Source organism: Martes martes, assembly GCF_963455335.1.
Source record: "Martes martes genome assembly, chromosome: 13".
Taxonomy (NCBI): Eukaryota; Metazoa; Chordata; class Mammalia; order Carnivora; family Mustelidae; genus Martes; species Martes martes.
Genome location: NC_137901.1, coordinates 87,224,646 through 87,250,708, shown reverse-complemented (window position 1 = coordinate 87,250,708; position 26,063 = coordinate 87,224,646). Strand labels below are relative to the sequence as shown.

Sequence of the window (26,063 nt, the reverse complement as noted above, 5' to 3'; positions counted from 1 at the left end):
TGCCGTGAAGCAGCCCACACGGGCCCCATCTGAGACACATTTAATTGACATCTCACGTGGGTTTGGCTCCCAAAGGGTTAGCCCGGGGAGGCCTGGGCTTTCCAGTCTGCACCAGCCCTCCCCATCCCTCCCCCCACACCCCCAGTGGAGAGACCGGGCAGATGCCAGGCATGCCTTTCACGGTTATTTTTATTTTGCACGGGAAACCATGGGAACCCAGCAAGGACAAAGCACGTCTTCCACCTGCGGGAGGAACAGACGTTGGGCAGAGGAGGCCCTGCGGGGAGGTGCAGCCCGCGAAGTTAGACCGTCTGCCAGGCACCACCGTGAGCAGCGTGGCAAGGCCTGGGGCCGGCTGCAGATGCAGGGGTGCCGTTGTGAGGTGTGGGGTGAGCGGGCCGGGAGAGCCCGTTCCGGGGAGCCGACCCTACCTGCAGTGGGGTTGAACAGACCAATACGGGCCACGGGCACACTGCTACCGCCCGCTCCCTGGAAGTCTCCAGATTAAAAAGCCCATCTCTGTCCCTTGTTTTTGGAACTCCGTCTTGTCAGCCGGAGGGCAACGAGAAACACTCCGGGTCGGTGCCCTCGGAGATGAATCACGGGCATCGAACCCATGGGACCGGGAACACGGAGGCGTAGGGATGCGCTCAAAAGGGTCTGGAACAATTCTCGGGCTCCGGACAAGCAACTCTGTCACCGGGAGAGGGGGACGACTGACCCCACAGCCACGTTCTGAAGGGCAGCCTGGCACAGCCGTGTCCCGAAAAACACAAGGCAGTGTGTTCTCGGAGACTCGACGGAGCAGCCCTTTGGAAGGAGAATATGCGGTGGAGTGAGGCGCATCTGAGTTCAAGTCCCCGCCCCGCCCTTCCCAGGGGGGTCAGCTGGGGAAGGGGACCGACCGTTCCCATCCTCCAGTTCCTCACCTGTGACATGGGAACGGCCACTCTGGCCTCCGGGGATTGTGGAGAAAGAAGTAGATACAGCACCAGCCTCGCAGCTGTCCAGTAAAAGATGTCCCTGAGGGCAGTGATGCTGATTTTGTCCTCCCCACTGAACCGTCCACGGAAGCCAGGAGTGACCGGTATGCATTTTAGCTCAGTACAAAGCCGGCGGTGCACCCTCGCCGGGCCTTTCTCCATAAGCTGCCTGGATTAGTTTCCTCGGGCTGCTGCAACAAAGCACCCCAGACTGGGGGGCTTAAAGCCTCAGAAATGTGCTTGCTCACAGATCTGGAGGTCAGACGTCCAAAACCAAGATGTCCACAGCCCTGCACACCGTCCAAAGGCTCTAGGGGAGGGTCCCGCCTTGCCTCGTCCAGCTGCTAGGACAGCCTGGGTTCCCTGGCTTATGGCTGTGTCCCTCCAGCATCGCCTCTGTCACAGTCACACACCATCACGTGGCGGCCTCGGTCCGTTCTGAAGCCCCCTCTCCTTTCTGTCATGAGGACACCAGTGTTGGGAGTCAGAACCCACCTTTGTGCAGCATGACTCCGTCTTCACTACAAAGACCCCTCTTGCACACAAGATCACGTCCGGGAGGACATGAGTTCGGGGGGCTGCTGTTCTACGCAGTCCACTCACTGATAACGTGAGGCTCAGAGGCCATGGGAGGCCGGCCTATTGGCATGGTTTGCAAGAGTGCGGGTGCTCTGCAGCCAAAACTGCCTGAGTTTGAGTCACGGGAGCGCCACTAATCAGCCGTGTGGCTGGGCGTGAGTCTACCAGGCACTGTATACCTCAGGTAGCTTTGGTTCCAAAATGGGGACAACAGGAGTCCCACTCCAGAAGGCATTCCGAGGATAAAAGGAGCTGAGCGCAGTTTAGATCAGATTTTTCCAGAAGGGGACTCTGACATGAGGATTCCTGTGCAGGTGACTTACGAAGGGAGCACCCTCAGAGGAGACCGTTGAGGCATCGAGGAAGCAGGACAGGGAAGGGGGCAGAAGCAAGGGTGGGACTTGGGCTGAGCCCTCGGAGGACTGTGAGCTCTGGAGTGTGAGTGGCCCTGTTTCCCGCCCTTAGAGCCTGCCAGCCTAGTGGACCCCAGTGCCTGGTCAGTGGCAAGAGCACACTGAGGGGCACCTGGGTGGCTCAGTCGGTTAAGCATCTGCCTTCAGCTCCGTTCATGATTTCAGGGTCCTGGGATCGAGCCCCGCATCGGGCTCCCCGCTGTCACTAGCCCTGCTTGTGTTCTCTTTCTTTCTCTGACATAAATAAATAAAATCTTTTTTTAAAAAAGAAAAAAGGGGGGCACGTGGGTGGCTCAGTGGGTTAAAGCCTCTGCCTTCGGCTCGGGTCATGATCCCAGGGTCCTGGGATTGAGCCCTGCATCGGGCTCTCCGCTCCATGGAGAGCCTGCTTTCTCCTCTCTCTGCCTGCCTCTCTGCCTACTTGTGATCTCTGTCTATCAAATAAATAAAGAAAAATCTTTAAAAAAAAATAAAAGAAAAAAGAAAAAAGGCACATTGAAGAGGGGTGCAGACAGACACAGGGACCTGAGGGCGTCTGTGTGCCAGCATTGTCCCCCACCACAATCTCTCAGCCTCATCACTGCCCCCGGCAGGTGATTGGTAAATGTTAGCTGTCCTCCTCATCCTCATCCCATATAGAAAGCAGCTTTTTGGTTCTGATGGGGTGAAGAGCGCATTGGCCCGGATTCAGGACACCTGGATCGCAGCTCCCACGTGGCTACTGACGGGCAGTGAAGTCTAGAGCAAGTGACTCGGTCTCTTGAGGACATTTTTGTCTTTAGCGATCAAGGGTGCCGACCGTGTCCGTATGTGGGTGGTGGTGGTTTGGTCTTCAAAAAAAATCTAATGTGTGTATCAATATTGTGAAAGATTGTAACAAAACTCAGGAAACCTATGAGAATTCCCTCCGCCCCCTTCTCACTGCACTTAGCAGAGGTAAAACCCTCCCTTTAGACGCGTCTACGTACCGATTCCATGCCTGTTTTGTTTTTTGATGAGCCAAAGCTGCTCTGATGTGGACATGGCAGGGAAACGTGTATTTAGTTTTTCAAATTAAATGGATTTTGGTTTTTTGTGTGTTTTTGGTCACTTGCTTTTTTTTTTTTACACAAATTAAAATTGTGTTCTTTGGGTTGCCCTTTTTTTTAATTGAGGTGAAATTCACGTAACATCAGAGGAACAGTTTTAATACAGCTTAGCAGCGTTTAGTACATAATTCACTCACACAGTTAGGCAACCATCACCTCTGTTTGGTTCCCGTACATTTGTGCCGCCCCCGAAGGAGACCTCGCGCCCATCAGGGGTCAGTCTCCAGTCCACCCGCCTGTCCGTCCCCCCGGCCTCCGGCAACCGCCGGTCTGCTCTCCGTCTGTATTCTGGCCGTGTCCTGTAAAGGGACTCATACACCGTGTGGCCTTTTATGTCTGCCTTCTCCCGCTTAGCTTCGTGTTTTCAAGGTGAATCACATTGTAGCAGGTGTCTGTCCTGCGTTCCTCTGTATGGGGGTTAATATTCCCTCGTGCGGATAGACCCCAATTGATTTATCCATTCAGCCCTTGATGGACATTCGGGCTCTACCTTTGGGCCGCTGTAAATCGTGCTGCTGTGACTGTCACTTGCCTTTTTGACTTCACCGTTGTATCTCAGCCTTCTGCCCGCCTCTCCGTGCTGTCTCCCGGTGTGGAAGGAAGCTCCTGGTCAGTTGAGGTTTCTTTGCTCCCGTGACCAACCTTGGACTTGCTTCTTCCTGCATTTGCTCAAATGCACCTTTACATCTAGACCCAGGACCCTGAGCTGCCAGGTGGCTGCGTTAGCTCAGCGCTCTTCCAGCTCTCAACGAGGCCCGTGGGTCTGTTGAAAACATACCACCTTCTTTTAACTTCTCAAAGTTTTTGTAATGACTCTTGGACTTTATCTGAGTTGCAGCCTTTGGAACAGGGAGGACTAGCATTTAAGTTTTGTGGATAAAAGGGCAGCTAACGCTGAGTCCTGCTGAGAACACTTCCCGTAGGTTAACCCCTCTAACCTCACAAGAGCACCCCCACCCGCCTTTGATCCCGTCTTGCAGGTGAGAAAACGGGCCCAAGGTCAATGGCAGATAAACAGCAAAGCGGAGAATGAGTCCAGGAAATCTGGCTTCAGACCCCAAGCTCTTGTCCACTTTCTTCTCCCATCTTGAGTTAAAGCCAGAGGTTCCCCCAGAGGTGAACAAGGTAGCTGGGTTACGGATCCAGGTTTCTTTCTTCTGGATCGACACGCCGCCATCCGCCACACCATTCTCTCCGCCCGATTCCTCCAGGAGCCAAATCTGTCCCCCCTGCCGCCACCACCAAGAATGAAATGAGCTCAGCTCTTGACACCCTGGCCTGGAGCCTGTAAACAGGACAGGTGCCCAGAGAGCAAACAGCAAATGTGTGTGTGGCTTTTTCAGATTCCGCTGCCACCTGATTTCAGCCCCAGCACGCGTGCACACACAGGTGCACACACATGTGCACGGGCACACCGTGTGTCAGCCTTGCCTTTTTGGGAGATGGTAGTGGTGTCCTCTTGTCCCACTGGCAGAGCCCCGGCCCTGCCTTGCAGCAGTGGTTGAGGGATGTTAGCAGGGACCTGAGCCCAGTGCCCAGGACCTCCAGGCGGCCTTGTGGTACCCCAGCAGAGGTCCGGGGGGCCCTGCAGCCTCTGGGCTCACTCTGCGCTGAAGGAGGAGGACAGCTGGACAAGTGACCAACTTTGTGAGCTCCAAGTGGAGCGCCTGGCTTGTTCTTCACGCGGTGCCACAAGAAAGTACCCTGCTTTCTCTCTCTGTCCTGCTGTTAGTGGGCATTTCCGTTGTTTCCAGACTGGGGCTGGTAAGAATAAAGCTCCTGTGAATGTGTTTGTCCGCGTCTTGTGCTGTGCAGGTAGCCACCTGCCTTCTCCACTCACCAGTATGTCTCAGTCTTCTAATCAGCCTCGTCGCGTCTGGTTGGGCGGCTGCTTACAGAGCCACCCTGCACCTGTTGGGGGTGTGCCCGGGAGGTGGCTGCCTATGTGGAGAGACGGAAGGACCCCCGTGTCCCAAAGCAGCTCCAAGCAGAGACGCTTGCGTGGTCCCGCGGCCCCGCCTTCTCCCCAGCACTCCACACTCAGGACTTTCCGTCCTAGCAGTTCCTTCGGGATCCCTGCCTCTTCTTTCTGCCCCTGCCTCCCCTCCCCAGCCCCAGCCCGCCCTGGCGTCTCTGCATCTCTCAGCCGCATTGCTTAGGACACGCCCCCCCCCCACCCCCGCCTGCCCTGGCTCCCCGGCAGGTCAAGGAGGAAGCTGAGTGGTGGCCTCGGTTCTAGGCCTGCCTGTTGGGAAGAATTCTGTTTCGTGGGCTTGTATGAGTTCCGTCTGTACTTTGCACAGCCTTGTTGGAGAGGTAGGAAGGTAGAAAACGCGCAGGTGAACACGGGAGGGCTCCAAGGGGTTGATGTTGCTTCAGAAGCCATAAGCTGTGTGCCATGTTGGAACCTGCATGTTCCAGGTCATCTTTCTCTGACTCTCTGGAGCCTCCCCATCACCCCATCACCCCATCAGTGTCTTCATTATAGTTCCTTTCCCTCTGACCTGTCTCATTTGCATAGTGTACACCTGCCCTCTGCAACCTTTCTTCTCTGGCTCCCCCCTCCTTGGTCTCCTTGGCCTGACCTTCCTCCTGCTTGTGAGGCTCTTATTGCCCCTTTAGGCGAAAATCCAACCCCCTTCCTGGCCATTGAGGCCCCACATGGTCTAGGCTTGCTCACAGCTCAAGCTTCGGCCTCCTCTTGCCCGCTGTGCTGCGGCCACTAGCTTTGGCCACCAGTGTTGCCCTTCAGCTCTCCAGATGTGCAGTCTCTGCCCCCAGGGCCTTTGCACCTGCTGATGCTAGCCTGTGATGTTTGTCGTCGTCACCTGCCCACCCCTTGGTCCTTCAGATCTCAGTGTAAAGGCTCTTGCAAGAGGATTTTCTGCTCCCACAGTCTACAGCGGGTCCCCTCATGATGCTCTCAGGCCCCATTGCATCTGCCGTGTCACTTATCATGGTCTCTAATGACATCGTCTCCGTCTGGTGTCTGTAAGTTAGTGAGAGCAAAATTGGGTTGCATCTGTTGACCATCCACACCCCAGTGACTCTTAGCCCAGTGTCAGGTACACGGCAGACACTCCATAAACACCGTGTGTGTGCATGGTTGTGTATGCCTATGTGCGTGTGTGTACGTGCACAAAGATGTGAGGGTACCCCAAGTAGGTGGCCCTGTCAGAGAAAGTATGGACTAGAGTCTGCCCCATGGTGACACTTTCAGTACCCTTAGTGGAGCCTCTGAGTCTTGTCCTGCAGTGGGAAGGTGGCGTGGCATCATGGAAAGGACATGGGACTTCAGAGCCCGAAAACCGGGGTTGGAGTCCCAGCTCTGATAGCACTTGGCTGTACGTCTTGGAACAAGTCTGTCTCTGGGCCTCAGTTTTCTGTGTCTGTAAGATGGGACTGGTGTTAGGAACCAACAGTAATAATACCCATTCCCAGGGGCTGGAAACGACACTGAAATCGGGTCAAGGATACAAAGTACTTTGTACTTCGTGGGGTTAACAGGAGCGAGCTATGCTTTGGGAAAGTCTGTGTCTGGGGGGGAGTCAGTCCCTGCTCCATCAGCCTGGCGTGTCTCCCCTGTGGGCAGCCCTAGCGTACGGACAGTTGTGGTGGGACAGCCGCCCTGTGGAACATCCAGATTTGTGCCTGTCACACAAAGGCTCAGACTCTTCAAGGGCGGGACCCATGTCCTGTCTGCGTTTGTGGCCCCGGCAACATTACACACCGTTTTGGACACACAAATGCTTGTTCTTGGTGGTGACCACCTGCTTGGAGATGTCCAGGACAGGAGAGGGGAAAGGTTCAGATGCAATGGAGCACCTTGGACGAGGGAGTCGTGTTGGGACAACAGCCGAGGACTCACACAGAGAGGCTCTTCCCAGACGCCTACTACGTCGGCACATGCCCCACCCCGAGCGCAGGAGAACCAAGCGAGTCTGTGGTTCCCGGTGCTCCTGAGAAGCAAGGATTAGCTGTCCGCCCCAGTGCCTGGAGGAGGCTAATGGTCCCCGAAAATATCCGGCCCTAATCCCTCAAACCTGTGGATGTTACCTTGTATGATAAAATCCTTACAGATGTGTTTTCATTTAAGATCTTGAGATTGGTGGGGGGGGGCGCTTGGGCGGCTCAGTCATTAAGCATCTGCCTTCAGCTCAGGTCATGATTCCAAGGTCCTGGGATCGAGCCCCACATCAGGCTCCCTGCTCAGTGGGGAGCCTGTTTCTCCCTCTCCCACTCTCCCTGCTTGTGTTCCCTCTTTCGCTGTGTCTCTCTCTGTCAAATAAATGAGTAAATAAATAATCCAAAAAAAGGGAACTTGAGGTGGGGGCACCTGGGTGGCTCAGTCAGTTAAGATCTTGAGATGGGGAGGCTATCCTGCATTAGTCAGGTCCTAAAGGCCATCATAGTGTCCTTAAAAGAGGGGGCCACGAGAGGTCTGACAGACAGAGGAGGAGGAGGCCATGGGACCACGGAGGCAGGGACTGGAGTGATAAGGCCCGAAGCCAAAGAACGATAGCAGCCACCAGAGGCCAGAAGAGGGAAGGGGCTCATTCTCCCCTAAAACCTCTGGAGGGAGCACAGCTCTGGCGACATCTTGACTTAGGACTGATTTTAAACTTCTGGCTTCCAGAACTATGAGAAAATATATTTCTGGGACATGAAGCTATCAGATTTGGTTGGCCATTTGTTACAGCAGGCACGTGAAACTGGCACGGTTTGTTAACTCACCAGATCACTTAAGCACCTACTGTGTGTCGGGCACACTCAGCAAGCACCTACTGTGTGCCGGGCACTGTGCTAGCCAAGGCAGTACACAGTGAATAGGTCAGTGAAGGCCCTGCCCCCTGGGCCGACAGGATACTTGGGGGTCCAGGGGCAGGAGGCACACACGATGAACAACTAACAGGCACCACTCCCTGCTGTGGGCCAGGCATCATCTTCCATGTGCTTCTCGTGTGCGCACTAAATTAATCCTCACAACAGCTGTGTGGGGTAGGTACTGTTACTCCCGTCTTGTAGATGTGGAAACTGAGGCACAGAGAGGCTGGTCCCAAGCCACACCAGCCGTAAATGGGAGAGCCGGTGTGTGCGCTCAGAGCCTCTGCTCTGAATGGTCTTTTGTTGGATGATAAGACCTATGAGACGGCAGTTGTAAAAAGTGCCATGAAGGTAGTAGACGGGAGGGGGGCAGGGTTCCCTTAGAGGGGCCGGGAAGGAAGGGCCTCTGTGGGGAGGGGACGGTTGAACTGAGGCCTGAACAACGAGGGGAGCGAGCCCCAGGGATGTCGGAAGGAAGGGAAATGCCGGCCCCGTGGCCTGAGGTGGGGATGAGTTCGGAGGGACCCGGGGACAGGACGCAGGTGCTGGCTCCCGGAATGGGGCGCAATGGGGCGTGGAGAAGGCCCAGAGTCGGGCATCTCCAGAGGAAGGGGTGGGTGGGTCAGACCGGGGCAACGGGGGTGGGGGGGGCGGGGAGGGGCTCACCGGGCCGGTCTCGCCCACCCTCCCCAGGCATGTCGGAGCGGGAGCGGCAAGTGATGAAGAAGCTGAAGGAGGTGGTGGACAAGCAGCGCGACGAGATTCGCGCCAAGGACAGGGAGCTCGGTCTGAAGAATGAGGATGTGGAAGCTGTAAGTGAGGAGCCCCGACCCCATGTCCACCCTCCCTGCCAGCAGATAACGAGGGGAAACGGGCTCCTCCCCACAGGTGGTTCCCCTTCTCTCCCTTGGCCTCATGCTGTGGGCTCGGTGGGGCAGGGGTCCTGCCCGAGGCCCGGCAGCTCCGACGCTGAGGCCACGGGGAGGACCCTCAGCTGGGTCTGCATGGTCACAGCAGGAGGGAGCATGGCACTGCCAGGTGACCTGCTGCTCCCACACCCTGGGGAGGTGCCGAGGCCCAGCCTGGCTTCGTTCTGACCCCGAGGCTTCCTCCAAATCACCCTCTTCGTGCCCCTCTGTGAGTAGGCCAGCATGGTCCAGGCTGCTCCAGAACCCCATACAGTGTCTCCACCTAAATTAGAAAGACACCCCCTTCTCAAGGCATGTTACTTCCATCTGTTGGGAAATCATCATACTATACTGACGAAACACTTACCTTCCATCTGTCCTAAAATTATTACAGTAAATATATAAATTGTCCATCTCTGGCATCAACAGTTGTAAGAATATGAACAAACTTCAAACGAGTCAGAATGTCTCCAGTATGATGGCACGCGTGTAGCAGATTTGCCCTTGTGCAGTGCACAACGTGAGCTACTGTATGTGGCAGCCCCATAAATGGCCTTCCTCTTTCTTCAGCTGCAGCAGCAGCAGACCCGGTTGATGAAGATCAACCATGACCTCCGCCACCGTGTGACAGTGGTAGAGGCCCAAGGGAAGGCCCTGATTGAACAGAAGGTGGAACTAGAGGCAGATCTGCAAACCAAGGAACAGGAGATGGGCAGCCTGCGGGCAGAGCTTGGGAAGCTGCGAGAGAGGCTGCAGGGCGAACTCAGCCAGAACGGAGAGGAGGAGCCTGAGGTAAGTGGGAAACCAGCCACTGAAGAAAATGGGAAGGTAGGTCTGTAAGCTGGCTCATGGTGGGCAAGGCTGTCTTGTTTTCCCCATTACACTTGGGAGAGTGGGAGGAACCTGGGAGGAGCTATGTTGTGTAGTTAACTGCATGGATGCTAGAGCTGGTCTGCTTCCGTTCAGATCTAGCCTGTTCTTACCTACATGACCTTGGATAAATTATTTAACCTTTCTGTGGCTGTTTTCCTTGAGTCTAAAATGGGAATGATAATAGTACTTGGTGCCAGATTATTATGAGAATTAAATGAGTTAGTTCATTTAAAGTGCTGCCTGTAATTACCATGATCATCTGGAAGAGTCAAAAAAGCTTTTCAAAGAGGTGACTAAAAGAATGAGAATAAGCAAGTAAATGGAGAGTAGGTTCCAGGCAGGGGAGTGGCGCATGCAAAGGCCCTGTGGCAGGAGAAATTGCAGTGCAGTCAAAAGGATAAGAAGGCGAGGGTGGCTGGTATGCAGTATGAAGGGCAGGAAGAAGGTCTGAGTGAGGTCAGAGAGATAGGTAAGGGCCACTCCTGCAGGCCAGGTAAGCCACAGAGTAGAGTTTGGTCTTCTACCTGGGAGCACTGTGCTGGGGACTATGGAGCTTCAAAGAGCTTACAATCTAGTGTGGGAGACAGACTTGGCCACCTCCAAGTGGTGTTGCACTTAAGGTGGAAGGGGATTGTCTTTGCGGTAAGAGATTGTCTTTGGGTTCCCTCGAAGCAGAAATTGAGAAAAGGAAAATGGGCAGGAGGTTTATGTGGGCTGTGATCCCAAAGATCTGAGGCGTGAGACAGGGACGAAGGAAAAGTGAATTTGAATGTGTGTTACTGAGGCTGCGGTGGGAGCTCAGTCCTGCTGGGACCTCTGAGAAGCCCACAGACCATGTCCCAGAACCATCTTTCTGGAGGAGAAAGGCTTGGAACGTTTATCCACACGCACCTGCCCCCAGTTGGCTAAGGGTGACTCCCGGGGGTATTATAATCCTCCTTGACATTCCTGGGCAGAACTTACAGAGCAGAGCTCAGGACCGAGTGGGAAGGCATGCAGTGTGTGCTTGAGGTGGGGCCCCATCACGTGGCCGGGACCACACCACAGTTGCAGCGAAAATCCAGATGGGCCCAGGGCTGCGACTCGGGGGGCTAGAGGTGTGTCTCCCACGACTGTGTCCCCCGGGGGTGTGGGTGCGAGCAACGCACAGTTAATCCTGAAGGTGGTGGCGTGCAGTTTCATGGAAGACCTGTCCCTTTGGCTGGATGTCAGTGTTCACAATGCTAAGATTTTGATAGGTGGATGAAGATGATGGTTATGCTGCTTCAGGACAGCATAGTGGACCCTTAGGGAAAAGCTCGGAGCTTACTCTTTCTTCCAGCAAATATTTACTGACTGTTTCTGGTTTGTAGACACTGTGCTAGTTTCCTGGGTTACAGGTCGGGGAGGTAAGACAGATGAGCTCACCATCAGGTTGGCCCAAGTGCCAGCACAGTCATTAAGCATCTTTCAGGCCAGATACTTCTAGGTTCTCTGAAGGGCAGGAATCTGGGATACAGGTAGGGAGGTAAGGGAAAGAAGTCTTAAAAGGGAGAGGTTAGGGCTTGCTTTTGGCCCAAAGTGACAGAAACCTGAGTTAAAAGGCTTTAAGGATTTAAAAAAATAATTTTTGGTTGTATAGCTAAAAGCTTTGTGTTAATGTTGGCTTCAGGTATAGCTGGTTCCAGGTGCCCAAATGATGCTCTCCAATGTCTCAGCTTTGCTTTCCTGTATGTTGGTGGTATTCTCAGGTGGGCTATGCCATATAGTGGCCACTGGGACTCTCTCAGCTTTGCAACCCCAGTGAAAAGAAGTTGCCTCCTTCCCAAATTCCCAGCAAGTCTCAGGCAACCCTCTCCTCATCCCGTCACAGAACCAGTCACTGTGGCCCAAAGTCTAAAATATGCATGGTGTCCGTTCCCAAGTCCCATGGCTACCTCTCGTGGTGCCCGTCCATGCCGCATGCGCTGGAAGTGCGGCCAGGGGAGCTTCTCCAGAGGACAACTGCCAGGACTCAGCCCCAAGAAGTACAGAAACAGATGCAGGGCAGACAGAGACAGCAGCTGTCATCTTTGGTGCCAGGAATGCCACACACAGAGCTCTGAGCAGTGGGGTGTGTGGATCCCTCACAGGCTTCAGCAGGGGAGTGATGGCATCAGCTCTGAGTTTATGGAGGACAGTTTGAACAAGGAGGGAGCTGATGGCAGAACATGGCTGTGGGAGCCCCGTGAGATAATCCAGGCAAGAAAGGTGAGGGCTGGACCAAATCGGTGGCAGTGGGATGAAGGGGATGAGGCAGATGCCAAAAACAGCCACTAGGCGAAGCTTGGCGCTGTTACCCCCGGTCCCTTGGTGTACCCGTTCTCGCCTCCCGTGCCCCATGAGGGCTCAGGCCTGTCTCCTCCTGGACGGGTAGGGCTCAGTCCAAACCCAGGTCCTAAGGACGCCACCCCAGCCACAAGACTCCAGCCCTGCTCCAGATCTCTTCAGCTGCGAGGACAGGGACGTGTCACACTTCCTTGGCCCACCTGCCTGTCCGTTTCAGTTTCTCTTGCTGGCACCAGGGGGGTGGGACAGAAACAGAGTAAAGTCAGGTCGCAGTTATAACTAACCCCCTGAGCTGTTTTGCAGAGTCTGTTCCCAAACTCAGGACACCTTTGCTGGGTTGGACTCCCTCCCTCGGAGCTAGGTGGAGTTCAAGATGCTTGTCACTCACATAGGGAAGCCGCAGGGTGCGGTGGCTTTCCACGTGCTGCAGTGTGACCTGGGGTTCATGTATCACTTTGGTGCTCAGTTTCCTATCGGACAAATGAGGGGAAGGAGCTTGACTTTGGTTCAGTAGATCAAATAGTGTGGCTGGGATAGAGGGCCTGGGATCAGAGGAGGGCACACAGTGAATTCCCAGTGCGAAGCGAGAGTGGTGCAGGTTTTCAAATCATTGAGATGAGTCTTACGGGATGGGTAGGAGGTCTGGGGTGGACTGTGGGGTAGGCCGCTCCAGACAGGAGGAAGGACACGAGCCAGACTGGAGAATGAGCAGGTGCAGCTGGGGTGGTGGGCTCCTCCTGGCACAAGATTGGGAAGAGGAAATGGGAGCTATGGAGGGATCCGGAACTGGGGAGGAGTCCATTCTCATCATGCCTTGATGACTCCAATTCACACGATCCTTTCTGAGCTATGTCACTGTCCTTTCACTGTGACGTCCAGCAAACAAAGCTTCTGATATATCTTTATAACATAGTTATTGAGATACAATTTAACTACTTAATGTATACAATGTGACAGGTTTTAGTATATTCACTCTGTCTTACAACCAACACCAGCATCTAGAACATTTCTATCACCCCAAAAAGAAGCGCCGTGCCCACGAAGAGCCACTCCCCATCTCTGCCTCCCCCAGCCCCTGGCCACCACGAAATCTATTTTTCTGCCTCTACGGATATGCCTGTTGTGGACATTTTAGGGAAACGGAGTCGTGCGACATGTGGTCCTTGAACGCCTTCTTCACTCTGTGTTTTCTTGCTCATTTCCCTCCTCATGTTTTCACTGGAAGCTCCCTGCCTTTCTCAGGTAGGCGTAGAAACCCCTAAGACAATGATATGGTGGGCTCTCTGTTTAAAGGACTTCGTATAAAATCAGTAAGGAAACTAACATTAATAGTTACTACTTGATCTCTCTGCCTTACAAATTCTGGTATCTTAATAAGTGTGTGTGTGTTGCTGTAAATAAGACAGGCCCCGATGGCTGGCGTGTGAGGCCGGGTTTTTTGGCTGAATGTGTGCGTGGTGGGCCTAGGAGTTACCGGGGGTGGCCAGGACACAGTCACTCTCCCCTTTGCTGGGCCTGGGGCTGTTCAGAAGTATGTTCAAGGGGCTGCGGGAACATGTGGCCGTGCTGTGCCCAGGCCGAGGGGGAGTGGGCTCAGGAGGCCAGGCCTCAGGACGCAGGGCCTGGTGGAGGATGTTGCCTCCCTTCGGCCACTCTGGTCCTGCCGACTTGTCAGTGGGCCTCTTGGGCCTCCCTGGGAAGCACCTGGGACCTCAGGTCAGCTCCCTGTGTACCCAAAGTGCCTCCAGGGACCAGCAGACAATCCTCGATAACCCCCAGCCACCTCCGAGGTCTCTTGTGGAGTAAGCCTAGAAGACCTACTGCCGATGGGCCTGATTTCCATGCTGGAAAGAGCTTTTTCAGCCTCTCCCCCAGGGCAGCCCCATCCAAGGGTGCTGCATTAGTGCCTGCTGGCTTTCAGGAAAGCCGGAGCCCCAAGCTTCCCTCTTCTGGATTTCCAGGCCATGGTCCCGGAAGTCGGGGCTTTGTTTGCAAACCTGTCTGGGAATCCCCCAAGCTCGAGGGCATCGGGTTGCTACCCCGATGAAAGAGCCGTCCATCCCTCCTCCAGAGAAAAAGACCTCAGGCCTGAGGAAGCCCTTGGGTGTCTCGGGTGCTCACAACCCGTGGGGGTGAGCAGGAACCTGCTGTGTCTGGAGGGAGTGTGTGAGCCTGAGATTTGGGCCCACAGCCTGGGCTGCCGGGGCCTGTGGGGTCCAGACGTAGAAGGAAAAGGGGATAGGGGCTGAGCAGGCATGGAAAAAACACGTAAAAGGCAACAGCTGCCACATAGGACCAGGCCAGTGTAAGCATGTAGATCCAGTGTGACCCAATCCTCCAATTTTCTTTCCAAAAGGAAGCCCAAGACCCAAACTTGAGTGTGAAATCTCCCAATATAAAACTGTTGGGAACTAATTCCAGAGTTTTAGAACACCGTGAAGGCCAAACAAAATGTCAGGGGGAGGAGTTTGGGAGGGCCCCAGACTTCCTGGGAAACTCCTACGCAGTCGTCAAGACCCCATGCACAGAGACCAGATCTGCAGTAACGTCTACTGTGATCCTTCCCAGTTAGAGTTTGATGTCCTTGCTCCTCTCTTGCCACACGACCCTGTAGGTTTCCCTCTGTGTGTCTCTTCCCTCCACTCCCACCTGATTCATCTCACCAGCTCGGGGCCCAGGAGGCACAGAGTTGATGCGCAGTGAATGTTGAATGTTTATCGAGACATCCGATATTTACTGAGACGGCCATTTACTTATTGAATATTTATTATAGACCTTCAGGGATGCTCTGTGGTTCACCTGGGCAGGGGAAGAGAAGAGAACCGGTGCTAGTGAGTGCCAGCTGTATACCAGCCACTTGCCATGCGCGATGTTGGGTAGAGGACCCCGTCCAGGCATGTGGCCCTGTAGGAGACAGACGCTGAAGATGGACCCTGAGCACATAGCACCCCCTGAAGGTGTGGCATCAGCAGATGCCTACAGTAGCATCTTGGGAAGTTAAATCACCCAACATTTCCTCCTCCCCTACTTCTCAGGTAGGGGGAAGCCCCACTCCGCTGCTCAGAGACGGCTTGGGGCAGGGGGCATCTGTCCTGTGTCCATTTTCTGCTGCAGCCACACGCCTCCCCTACTGCCTGCTGCTCCGTGTGACTCCTGGTCAGACCCCCTCCCCCGGCCTGTGCCTGCTGGGTGACTCTTCTGTCACTTGACCTGCTCTGGAGGGTGGTGTCTCCTTTCAAGTGTCCTTTCCCAGAACAGCCTGTCCTGCCTCTCCCAGGACACAGGCATCTCGGCTCTGCCTTCCTGGGTCCTTCAACAGCCTGGCCTTGCGTCACCATCTGGGTCAAAGTGCCTTTCTCCCTGTGCTGCTCTGAGGGTTTGGGTAGGGGAAGGTCTCAATTTCTTTCTTTCTTTTTTTTTTTTTTTTGTAAGATTTTATTTATTAGAGAGAGAGAGCGCACACAAGCAGGGGGAGGGGCAGACGGAGAGGGAGAAGCAGGCTCCCTGCCGAGCAAGGAGCCCCATGCAGGGCTCGATCCCAGGACCCTGGGATCATGACCTGAGCCAAAGGCAGATGCTTAACCGACGGAGCCCCCCCAGGTGCCACAGAAGGTCTCTATTTCAAGCCCATTTCCCCCCATTCCAGAGCATCCCCGTTGTCGTCCTGAACTTGTGTCCACTCCTTCCGGTGGATGATGGGATACTGGCGGTCCAAGGGTTTCAGGAACGTGGGGGGGAATTTGGGGCACCTGCAGATCTGGCCAGCTGACTTGGGGGCAGCTTGCAAAAACTTCCTTGCTTTCAAAAAATGGAAAATAAAACACAAGTGTTGGCGAGGATGTGGAGAAGGTGGACCCCTCCTGTGCTTCCGGCAGAGTGACAGGTGGGGCGGCCCGGTGGGAGGCAGTTTGGCGGTTCCTCAGAGTCACACACACAGTCACCACATGACCGAGCAGCTCCACCCCCGGGAACCCACCCGGAAGAACTGGGAACAGGTGTTCGGACAAATCCTCATACATGGGTGTTCGTGGCAGCACCATTCACACTAGCCAAACGGTGGAAACGGCCCAAATGCCCATCAGAGGACAAAGGATGAACAAAACGTGGCGTATCTGTACGTGGGACTAGCATTCAGCCATCGAAAGGAACAGAGGCCTGACTCGCTACAGCGTGGATAAACCGTGAAAACACAGAAACCAAAAGAAGCCAGGCAGGAAAGGAAACATGCTGTACTATTCCATTCGTTTGAAATGTCCAGAAAAGGCAAATCCGTAGAGACAGAAGGCAGATGGTGGCCACCAGGGGCTGGTGGGCGGGGGTGGGGGTGGGGAACTAGGGAATGGCTGTTAATGGGTATGGAGTTTCCTCGAGGGGGGATGAAAATGTTCCAGAAGTAGACAGAGGTGGTGATTGCACACCGTTGTGGATGTACTAAACGCCACGGAATTGTATATTTTTAAATGGTCGGTTCTCTGTTAAGTGTATATTACCACAGTTTTGTTTCCGAAGCAAAAACCCTTGCTGTGAGAAAGAGGGAGTACAGGGCTTGGATCTGGCCTGAGGCTGGTGACTTAGCATGGTAGGATCCATCTCCCCTGCCCCTCCCCCTCCCGTCTTCCACTGACCTCCAGCACACAGCAGAGGAGGCTGAGGGCCTGAGCAGAAGGCCAGTAACACATGGGAAAACGTATGTGACTTAATGCCTGATGGATAAAGAAGAGAAAATTGTGCACAAGCTCTGACAGTTTTGGCCAAATTAGCAGTGGTCTTATTAGCAATGGTCTTAGTAAGAATGTGAGGAGAGGATGTGGGAAAAGGAAAGCAGATTGATGAGGGAGGGTGGCAGCATTGGAGTCGTGCTGTTTCTTGTCCTTGGACTCCTTCTAATGTTATTTGTAATAAGACCCTGAGTCAGGTGGGGAGGCGCCAGGACGGCAGGTCTAGCTATTGAGAAGGCGAACAATGAACAGGTGGCCGCCGGCTTTCATCTCCAGAGGGACGCTGACTGCACTGAACGTGAGCACAGGCCGCCCGCAAGTTCCTAAAATAGCTGCAAAGGCCCCGGGAGGGTGGGAAACTCGGGCTCTGGCAGGATGTGGAGTGGGAGCTGCGGGCGGCCGCCAGGAATTCATTAGCGGCATCTCTGCCTCCTCCAGACAGAGCCGGGCGGGGAGGAGTGCGTCTCGGAGGCGGAAAAGGTGGCCATGGATCTCAAGGACCCCAACCGCCCCCGGTTCACGCTGCAGGAGCTGCGGGACGTGCTCCACGAGAGGAACGAACTCAAGTCCAAAGTGTTTCTGTTGCAGGAGGAGCTGGCGTACTACAAGAGGTGAGCGGCCCCGGGCGCGCCCTGGCGGGCTGCTTTTTTGGGGCTGCAGGAGGTCTTGGAAAGACAAGGATTGCCCCCGTCTCCATTCTGGGGTCCCTGTCTGTTCTGAAGGACTTACAGCCACGCTCACAAGCCCTTTTTGAAACTCTGGGGCCCGGGTGCATTGTATAATTCAGAACTTCCCAGCTGTTAGAAAGGAGTAGTCCACAGACTGTGTATACGTAACGTACACCACCAGCATCTAGGGCAGCTCCCCAAAATCACACACGTTAATAATGTTTTCGCAGAGGAAGATGCGAATGTGCATACTAAATGGGACAAACAACCATGATAATCAGGCTCATGAGGGCTCATGTCACATTCTGCCACCACATGAAGGACCAAAAAATGAATTTTCATTTTTAGAGCTTTTTGGATTTTAGAATTGCAGATCAGAGATGGTAGAGCCATACGGCCTAAGTATTTGTTCATTCAGCCCACGGCCAGTGAACTTGCATTTATCAGAGCTGCACTGTCTGGTATGCCAGACACTAGGTAGCCACAAGCTGTGTGGCTGCTCACATTTCAGTGAGCTAAAATAAAAGTTAAAATCCAGTTCCTCGGGTGTGCCCGCCACATGCTCGTTCAGCTTCATACACACTGCCCCTCTATGGGTTTCTTAAAACAGTCCCTACTTTAAAAAAACAAACAAACAAAAAAACACCATCCCCACTTGTTTCTACCTCAGGACCTTTGCCTATGCTGGTCCTGCTGCTGGGAATATGTTCCCCTTGGCTCTTCCCATGGTTGACTCCCTGGTCATCAGGGTTCAGGTCAGAGGTCACCTCCTCAGAGAGCTTTCCCTCCCCATTACTACTCATGCAAAGGAATGCCCAGTTCTAGCCACTGTCACTTCCCTTGGCTTTACTTTTTTCAAGGCCCTTCACCATCTTACTTTGATCCTATGGACATATTTTATTGTCTGTTTCCATAACAGACTATGACAACAGGAGACCAGAAAACATTTGTCTTGTTCGTGGCTAGGTTTCCTAGTCTTAGAATGGGGCTTAGCGTGAGTAGATGTGCAACAAATACTTCTTGAGTGGAAAGCCAGAAGGGAGGACAGATGCACCAGAAGTGGTCCCTGATCCAGTAGGGAAAATAAGAGAGGCACAGAAAATACAGTGCCACATATTTTTATTGAAAATCCCCTATATGCCTGGCACATAAGAAAATTTTACTGATACTATGTGCACTGGCTGTTCAAAGGGAAAGATCACTTCTCAGGGGTGGGGTAGAAATCAGGAAGGCTTTGTGTAGGGGGTGGCCTTTGAACTGGGCTTTCTTTAAAGGATAGGGTACTGTTCAGGTATGGGAGATGTTCAGGAATATTGCAGATGGAAGAAACTACAAGGTATGGAGACAGCATTTGGTAAGGAAAGGAGAGAGGAAGTAGTTCTGTGTGGCTAGATTCCTCAAAGGAAACTGAAAATTGCCTTTTTGAGACGTGAGTTCCTTTCCTGAAATTCTTCACATTTGACCAACTGGACCAAAGAGACCACAGGCACCCACGTTCACTGCCTCCAGGGCTGACCCCTTCTCTTAGCTGGCCGTGCCCATTGCTAAGAGGCCAGTGCCGCAAGCAAAGAGACTGTTGGGGTACAGGCCACTTCTGCCATCTTCCTGGGTCCCCCATATTCCCAGTATAACTCCACCCAGACCATCAGACAATATCCTTCTGGAATATTCCAGCTCTCACAGAATTTTTGACTCTCTTATTTCACGCCTCTCAAATCCTTCCAGTGAAGAAATAGAAGAGGAAAATCGAATACCCCAACCTCCAGCGGTGGTCCACCCGAGAATATCCCCCCAGCCAGAGTCCGGGATCAAGCGACTGTAAGTGATATGCTTCGAGAGTGCGGGGCTGCTCGCGCACAGCTGACCTGGTGGTTCACGCGGGCTCTTTCACATCTGGGCACCTGCTCCAGGGCCGGGCTTGTCACTAACCCCCTCCTGCTGAGACAGGCTTAACCACGGAGCACGTGGGGCCTTAGCCCTTGAGTTTGAGTTCATCTCTGCTTCTGAACGCTACGTTCCAGCTGGGGGTCCGCAGGCAGAGAGGTTTGGGTAAGGCTAAGGGGGTGGGGCCTGGGGCTGAGGCTCAGGGCTTGAGTGTATCAGGTGGGGGCGTGTCTCTGGGCAGCAAATAAGGCTGATGGAGGCGATTTCACACACCCAAAGGGCCTGCAGCCCCAGCCGGCAAAGGTCTGGAATGGCCCCTGGTCCACCCCATCTGTGCATTTCTGTGATGACCCCCCACCCTTCCGTAAGGAAGTATTTATTCCTACATAATGCATGCAGAGTCAGGCCCTGGTTGCTGTGGGGAACACATAAGAAAGAACTCAGAATTGCCTTCAACCAGACTTGAAGCTACTTGAGTGGTTCTCAAAGACCCCCATGAGATTCGGAGTTTGTGGACCCTCTCCCTGGGGAGGAAGAGCCTCACGTATAGCTATGCATACAGTTTCTGGTGTGCTGACCCCTGCAGGCCTTCAGATAAAGGATGAAAACCTCTGGTGTGGGCGGCTAGTGTCTACTCAGAGCCTGCTGTGGGCCAGGTACCATATCCTCGAGTCCCCACGATACTCCTGGGAGGTAGAGGCCCTGTCATCCCCATTTTATAGTTAAGGAAACTGAGGCAGCTCCCTAAGGACATTCAGCTATTAAGAGGCAGAGCCTGGGGTCAAACCTAGGCAGCCCGGCCCCACAGCCCACGTTTCAGACTCTGCCGGGTGCGCACACTCACGCTCTTGTCTTGTCGCCTTGTTATCTCCTCCAAGAGGGTCTTCCTGGCTCTTGGCCTTCCAGCTGTACCCATGCCTTATTACAGAAGAGGCCTCTCTTTCTCCCAAACTCTGGCAGGAGCTTTGTGGAAGCGCGTGGCGTGGGTTGGAAGGCCACCAGGAGCATGTGGGGAGAGCGACTGGGATGTTACCTGGGTGCCTCGACCTTTACAAACCGGTTACATTGGGAAGTTCTTGGCTAGCTCTGACCCTGTGAAGTGACGGGAAGGGCAGTGGAGAATGTGTGCAGCCTTGTGACTCTCTGAGCCTCTCCTCTTGGGAGGGGGTAGCTGCCCTCTAGAGTGCGCCCAGGAACGCGTGGCTCCTTCCCCAGCCTCTCTCGCCGGCTACGTTGCTTGTTTGCTTGGTCTTCGATCTCTGTGTGGAGTCCCCAGTTCTGGTTAGGGGTTGGCACTTACTAGGAGTGAAGCTTGGAACCAGAAAGGCTTCCTCTGAATCCCAACACCATTTGGCCACCTGTTAGTTAATAATCCAAAATTGGCCGTTGAAATTCAACTCGGAGTAACTCAAGGAAATCTGTTGGCTAAGGAACCCAAAATTCCCAGGTCAGACTGGCTTTCAGGCTCAGCTGGATCCAGGCCTTGTCATCAGACCTCTTCCTCATTCCCTCCACGTCTGGCTTGGTTTTCCTATAGGTGGGCTGTGTTCTTGGATGCTGTCCCTGAGGGTGGCAGCATGGCCGACATCACCTCAGGCTTCTACTTTCTTTGGTCTTTTTAGCATCTTCACGTGTGCTGCACGCACCACTGCCAGGACTGGACTTCTAAGACATATGCGTTTCTAAGCCTGCCTTCCAAAGCCGGGCTGTCCTGATTTTGTGGTTTTCTGCTCCAGCCCCCTTTCCCTGCAGAAAGGCAATTAAGAGTTGGCTTTTGCAAATCCCAAACTGGGTAAAAGCCAGAGGAAAGTGATCAGAATTAGCCAGCAATCTTCTTCCCACTGGTTCTTCTACCCACACCTGAAGAGGCTGTGGTGTCAAATCCTCCTTTCTGGATTGTCCCACAAAGGATGCTCGGCCCTTCTCTCCTTTAGTGTGGCCTCCGTCTGCTCAGCAAGACCCAGGGCTCTGAGCCTGGCAGGAGAAGCAGCTGGCGTTGGAGAGTCAGGGAGAGAGAAACAGACAGAGAGGGAGAGAGAGCAGGATCCCCCCGTCCGGAGGGTGCAGGTGGCCAGTCCCGTGGCCACCCCAGCTTCTAGAGGATGACTAGAAGATCAGGCTGGCACAAAAGGCTTTTGACCAGCCCAGGCAGGACAGTGGTTGCCTTTGTCCACCTCGGCTGCTGACTGGGAGCCACATCAGTGTGGCCCAGGAGCCCAGAGCCAGGGGCAGGGACGAATCTTCCCTGGGGGCTGGGGGCAGGGCATGGCAGTTCTCCAGACGGTTCCATGCCCTCCTCCCCTTCCATCCCTCACACCTCTGGCACCCCTTGGGGGTCTACTTGTCCCTTCAGGCTTGCTTTTGTAGAATGTTAATCACACGGCTTCTCTAGTAGAGGTCATGGCTGCTTTGCTGCCCTTGACCAGTTTCCCCCGTCCACCAACAAGTGAGCAGTAACTACCATGGAGGTTTGAAGGGGCTTCGTCAGCTCACACCACCTGAACTAAGGTATCTTCCACCCCATCAGAAGCTCAGAGCTGGGACGATTAGCCCCACTTCTTAGATGCGTCACGGGCTCGGAGAAGCCCACTGCGTTCCTTTAGATCAGACCATTGAGAAGGGTCAAAGTTCGGGATTTGAACCCATGCCTTCTGCCTCCCGCCCCACCCCACCCCCATTTCCTCACCCCACGCCAAGTCACCAGCTGCGGGCGGACTGCCCAGTTCCTTATCTCACAAGTGCACCACGAGCCAGGGACGTCAGCGTCTACGTTTCTGGGCTGAACTGGTGAAGGGAAACAGACACTCCTGCCGCCAGTCAAAATTGTACCCAGAAGACGGTCCAAGAATAGCTTGTGACCCAGCAGCTGCTGGCCGGAGAGTCCAGGTTGGCACCGCCTGGGAAGGTCACGAGGGAGCGCGGAGTGACTCCAGCGTTGTCCCCAGGGGCCACCAGGCACCAGCGCCCCCTTTGTGTGGCCTGCGACTCTCGGCCACAGTCCTGCAGACAGACAGACACACACACACACACACACACACACACACACACACAGCGCTTTCTGCAGAGCCGGGAGGCAGGAGGCAGGCAGCGGGGACACAGGGACGGCCACGGAAGCTAAGGAGCAGAACAGCTGGTCACACACGCCAGCAAGGGTGGCCTTCGGAGTAGGCGGCCCCGAAGCCTCAGACAGTCGTGGCAACAGTGCATTCTGTCCCTGTCCTCCTACCCACCGCCCTCCTCGCTTCAGCCCAGAAATAGCTCCCTCACAGCCGCGCGTTGCACCGCCTGAAATGCCACTGCCGCAGCTTCATCTGGATTGAGTTTTCTAGAAATCGCCAGTGGGGAGGGAGTAGGTAAAACCAGCTACACCATATCCGGGACATAAATGTTCAACCCGAAACAAGTCAGCCTTTTTTCACGGAAGGGGCTGTCCCTCTAGAGGACGGGGTGCCTGCAGGGAGGCACCTGGAATAGGGAAGGAAGGGGGCCGTGCGTCCAGCAACACATACAGTCACTCGGCCAGAACCCTCCAGGTGTCCCAAGGCCCTGGGCACCGGCCTGACCCCTGATGAGACCCCAGATGAAGGCAGACAAACCTGTCACCCTGGGTCTGGGGCCATCCTGCACGATGACTGTGTCTCCCGGGGCTGCTGCTAGGCTAAAAGGGGTCCTGGCAGAGGTCGGTGCAGAACCATGTGGCTTGGAGCCCCTGACAGCCTGGCCTCGGGGGATTGGGCCCACTCGTATGACAAAAGGTATCCCCTCTTCCGTCGCCGTGAGAAGATAATCCATGTGGGTTCTGCCAAGATGCCAGCTCCCAGCTACTCTGTGAAGTGTGTCGGCGGTAAATCCAAACAGATAATCCCCAGCCTCATCTGAGACAGTCATGCCTCTCTCTTCCCAGCATCTAAAAAAAAAAAAAAAAAAAAATCAAAGTTGTTCAAAATCAGCTCTGGTGGCTTGGCTGGAGTGTCTCCTTCATAGTCACTGTCAGCTCTGACTTCCGCAGGGGGGTGGCTTCTGCAGGCTCTCTGCTCCATTCTCCTGCCCAGCCCAGCCGGGCCACCTCATCTTCTCTCCTGCACGCCCCCTGGCCACCTTCTTCGGGGACCCGCAGCCTGCAGCGTGTGGCAGTCGGGGGAGATGCGCTGGACGACACCCGCGGGTATCGCCGCTCACCCGCAGTGGGTTTGACCCCTTCCTTCCAGACCCCAGACCTGCCTCTCAGCCCCGAGGGCCACCCTGTCTTCCCTCGGGGCCGCTGCAGTCAGGGCTACCACAAGCCAAACGCTTTGTCTCGCGTGCCTCTGGAGGCGAGGAGCCCCAGACCCAGGTGTCGCCAGGGGCAGTTCCTTGTGAGGCCTGTGAGGGAGAACAGCTCGTGCCTCTCCCAGCTTCGGGGGCTTGCTGGCCATCTTCGGCCTTTGCCGGCACGCAGAGGCATCGCCTGGACCCCAGCCTTCACCTTCACCTTGCGGTCCTCTGGGGGGGCGCGTCTCTGTCCAGATTTCCCCCTTTTAAAAAGCTCCACTCTTCTCCAGTATAACTGTCTTAACGGGCCACCTCTACAAGGATCCTATCTCCAAAGAGTCGCTTTCTGAGCTACTGGGGGTTAGGACCTGCACCGTGAGTTTTGGGGAGGGGGACACAGTTCCACCCGCGACATCTCCCGTAGGCAAACCCTTCGGCCTGTCAGCGTGTGCGGTGTGTTTATTTTTCATGCCTCCCTGTTTTTATCTTCTCTGTGTCTATGTGTACTTCTCTAACCAGGATCTTTACAGCCGTAATGCCCATGGTAGCAGCTGGACTGATCTTAGACGACCCCACGCTGCAGCCCATCCGAAGACTTGTTTCCATTGTAGGCACTGGGTTTTTGTGGGTTCGTTTGGAGCTGTGCCTTTGCAGTGTGTGCTGCGGCTCTGCTGAGGCTGGCCCGCCTTCCTTGGCCACTTTAGCTGCATGGCCGTCACCTGCGTGTTCCCATCGGAAGTGGGTGTCGAGTGTGATTTCAGACGTGCCCTCATGAGGCTCTCGACCTGCACGAGCGAAGCCGTGGTGTTCTCGGCCCTGTCACCGATAATTCTTTTTGTCTTTTTTTTTTCTTTCTTTCTGTCTCCATTCTAAAAACCACCTTATCCATGATGCAGTAAAGAAGGTCCTTTAAGTGACGGGTCAGTAGTCAACACCCACTGTGACCCCCGCCCCCCGAGTGACACTAATGCTGTGTTTCCGACCTTCACACCCTAGCTTTCTAAACCGCTTTTGTTTGCCAAGCCGCCGTCAGAAAGCCATGTGGCTGTCCTTAAAAGAGGAAGAGCAGAGGAGGGGACCCATGCTTTGTTTCTCTCTGTGTCCCCTTGGACAGGGAGTGGCACGTGGCTTTCTCGCTTGACTCAGGTAGAGGAGAAAAGTAACAGTGACGTGTTGCCGCTGTGTTTTGGGCTCACTGACTGCCCCAATGACACCATGGGAGGAGCTCGCAAGTAACCCAGGAGGACCATTGTGCCTTCGCTCGTCAGTGTACATGTCTGCTGTAGAGAAAAGACACTTGAGCCGGGAGGGAGAATTTCTCCAGATATCCTCGGCTGGCCCCAGGTTTCAAAGAAAGACCACTTCATTCCTGGTAGGAGGTAATCATAGGGTCCAGTAACTGCAGAAGAGTAAAATCATTTTCACCCAAAACTGAACTGGATGGGCCACAACACTTAAAAGAAAAAAAAAAAAGGCTAATAGGTGAGCAGAGAGAACTAAAACGAGTTGATGGGAAGCTTTAGTTTCTCAGCCGTGCATCCCTGTTCCTGCCTGCCCCCCGGGAAACACGACATAGCTATTATCTGTCCTACCAAGGTCAGAAACCAAAATTCAAAAGTAGCAGAAATTCAAGGCAGGCTACCTCAGGTTTGGTCCTGGTCTTCGTGGAGGTGGAGCCAAAGCCGGCCTTGTTTGAAATGGGCCAGTGTTGGGGCGCCTGGGTGGCTCCTGTCCCGGGTTGAATGTGCCGACTCCGGATCTCAGCTCAAGTCGTGATCTCAGGGTTGTGGGACTGAGCGCCCCAACATTGGGTTCCACACTGGGCATGGGGTCTGCTTAAGATTCTCTCTCTCTCTCTCTCTCTCTCTCTCTCAAAAAATAAGTGGGCCAGTTTAGGGGTCCTGCCTGGCTCAATCCATACAGCATGTGACTTTTTTTTTAAGAGGGAGTGCCAGCAAGGTGGTGGGGAGGGGGCGGGCAGAGGGAGAGAGAATCTCTCAAGATCGTGAGATCGTGACCTAAACTGAATCAAGAACCAGACGCTTAACTGACTGAGCCCCATAGGCGCCCTGAGCATGTGACTCTTAATCTCAGGGTTGTGAGTTCAAGCCCCACATTGGGTATGGAGCCTAAAGGAAAATTTAGAAAGAAAAAAAAAGTTTTTTAATGGGCCAGTGTATAAGCTTTATGCTTGTGATTTCTTCTTTCATCTTTGAGGCATCAGATGGTTCACTTTGATCAACGATCAGTTGTCATAGCTGGTTTTGTTTTCAGGGTTTTTGTTTTGTTTTGGTTTTTGGTTTTTTAGAGAGCGTGGGGGTAGGCGGGCAGAAGGAGAGGGAGAGACAGACTCTTAAGCAGGCTCTATGCCCAGCAGAGCCCAACACAGGGCTTGATCTCACGATTCTGAGATCATGACCTGAGCCACTCAGGTGCCCCAGGAATCAGAGCTGTTTTAAAAAGCCCTCTTTGTCTACATCAGCTGCTGCCATGTAGCAAGTTATGGTGCTAACTTCTAAAGGCTTTCGCCCTTAAGTTGGTTTTTGACACTGTAAGTTGGTGTTTTC

At 54.1% G+C, this 26,063-nt stretch overlaps 1 protein-coding gene across 3 annotated transcripts in view; it reads left to right on the top strand.

Annotated features, from left to right (window-relative positions):
* The window catches only part of RILPL1 (Rab interacting lysosomal protein like 1), a 40,884-nt gene that overhangs the window by 13,710 nt on the left and 1,111 nt on the right, over nucleotides 1–26,063 (top strand). Inside the window, exons 3-7 of one of the 3 annotated variants that reach the window (XM_080821487.1) lie at nucleotides 8,581–8,699; nucleotides 9,366–9,587; nucleotides 17,132–17,304; nucleotides 19,087–19,179; nucleotides 24,393–24,416. In XM_080821487.1, the coding sequence (XP_080677613.1) occupies nucleotides 8,581–8,699; nucleotides 9,366–9,587; nucleotides 17,132–17,304; nucleotides 19,087–19,179; nucleotides 24,393–24,416 (631 nt within the window). Of the gene's footprint in view, nucleotides 1–8,580; nucleotides 8,700–9,365; nucleotides 9,588–17,131; nucleotides 17,305–19,086; nucleotides 19,180–24,015; nucleotides 24,104–24,392; nucleotides 24,417–26,063 lie in introns of all 3 variants that reach the window. The other 2 variants (XM_080821489.1, XM_080821488.1) reach the window with 2 other exon arrangements.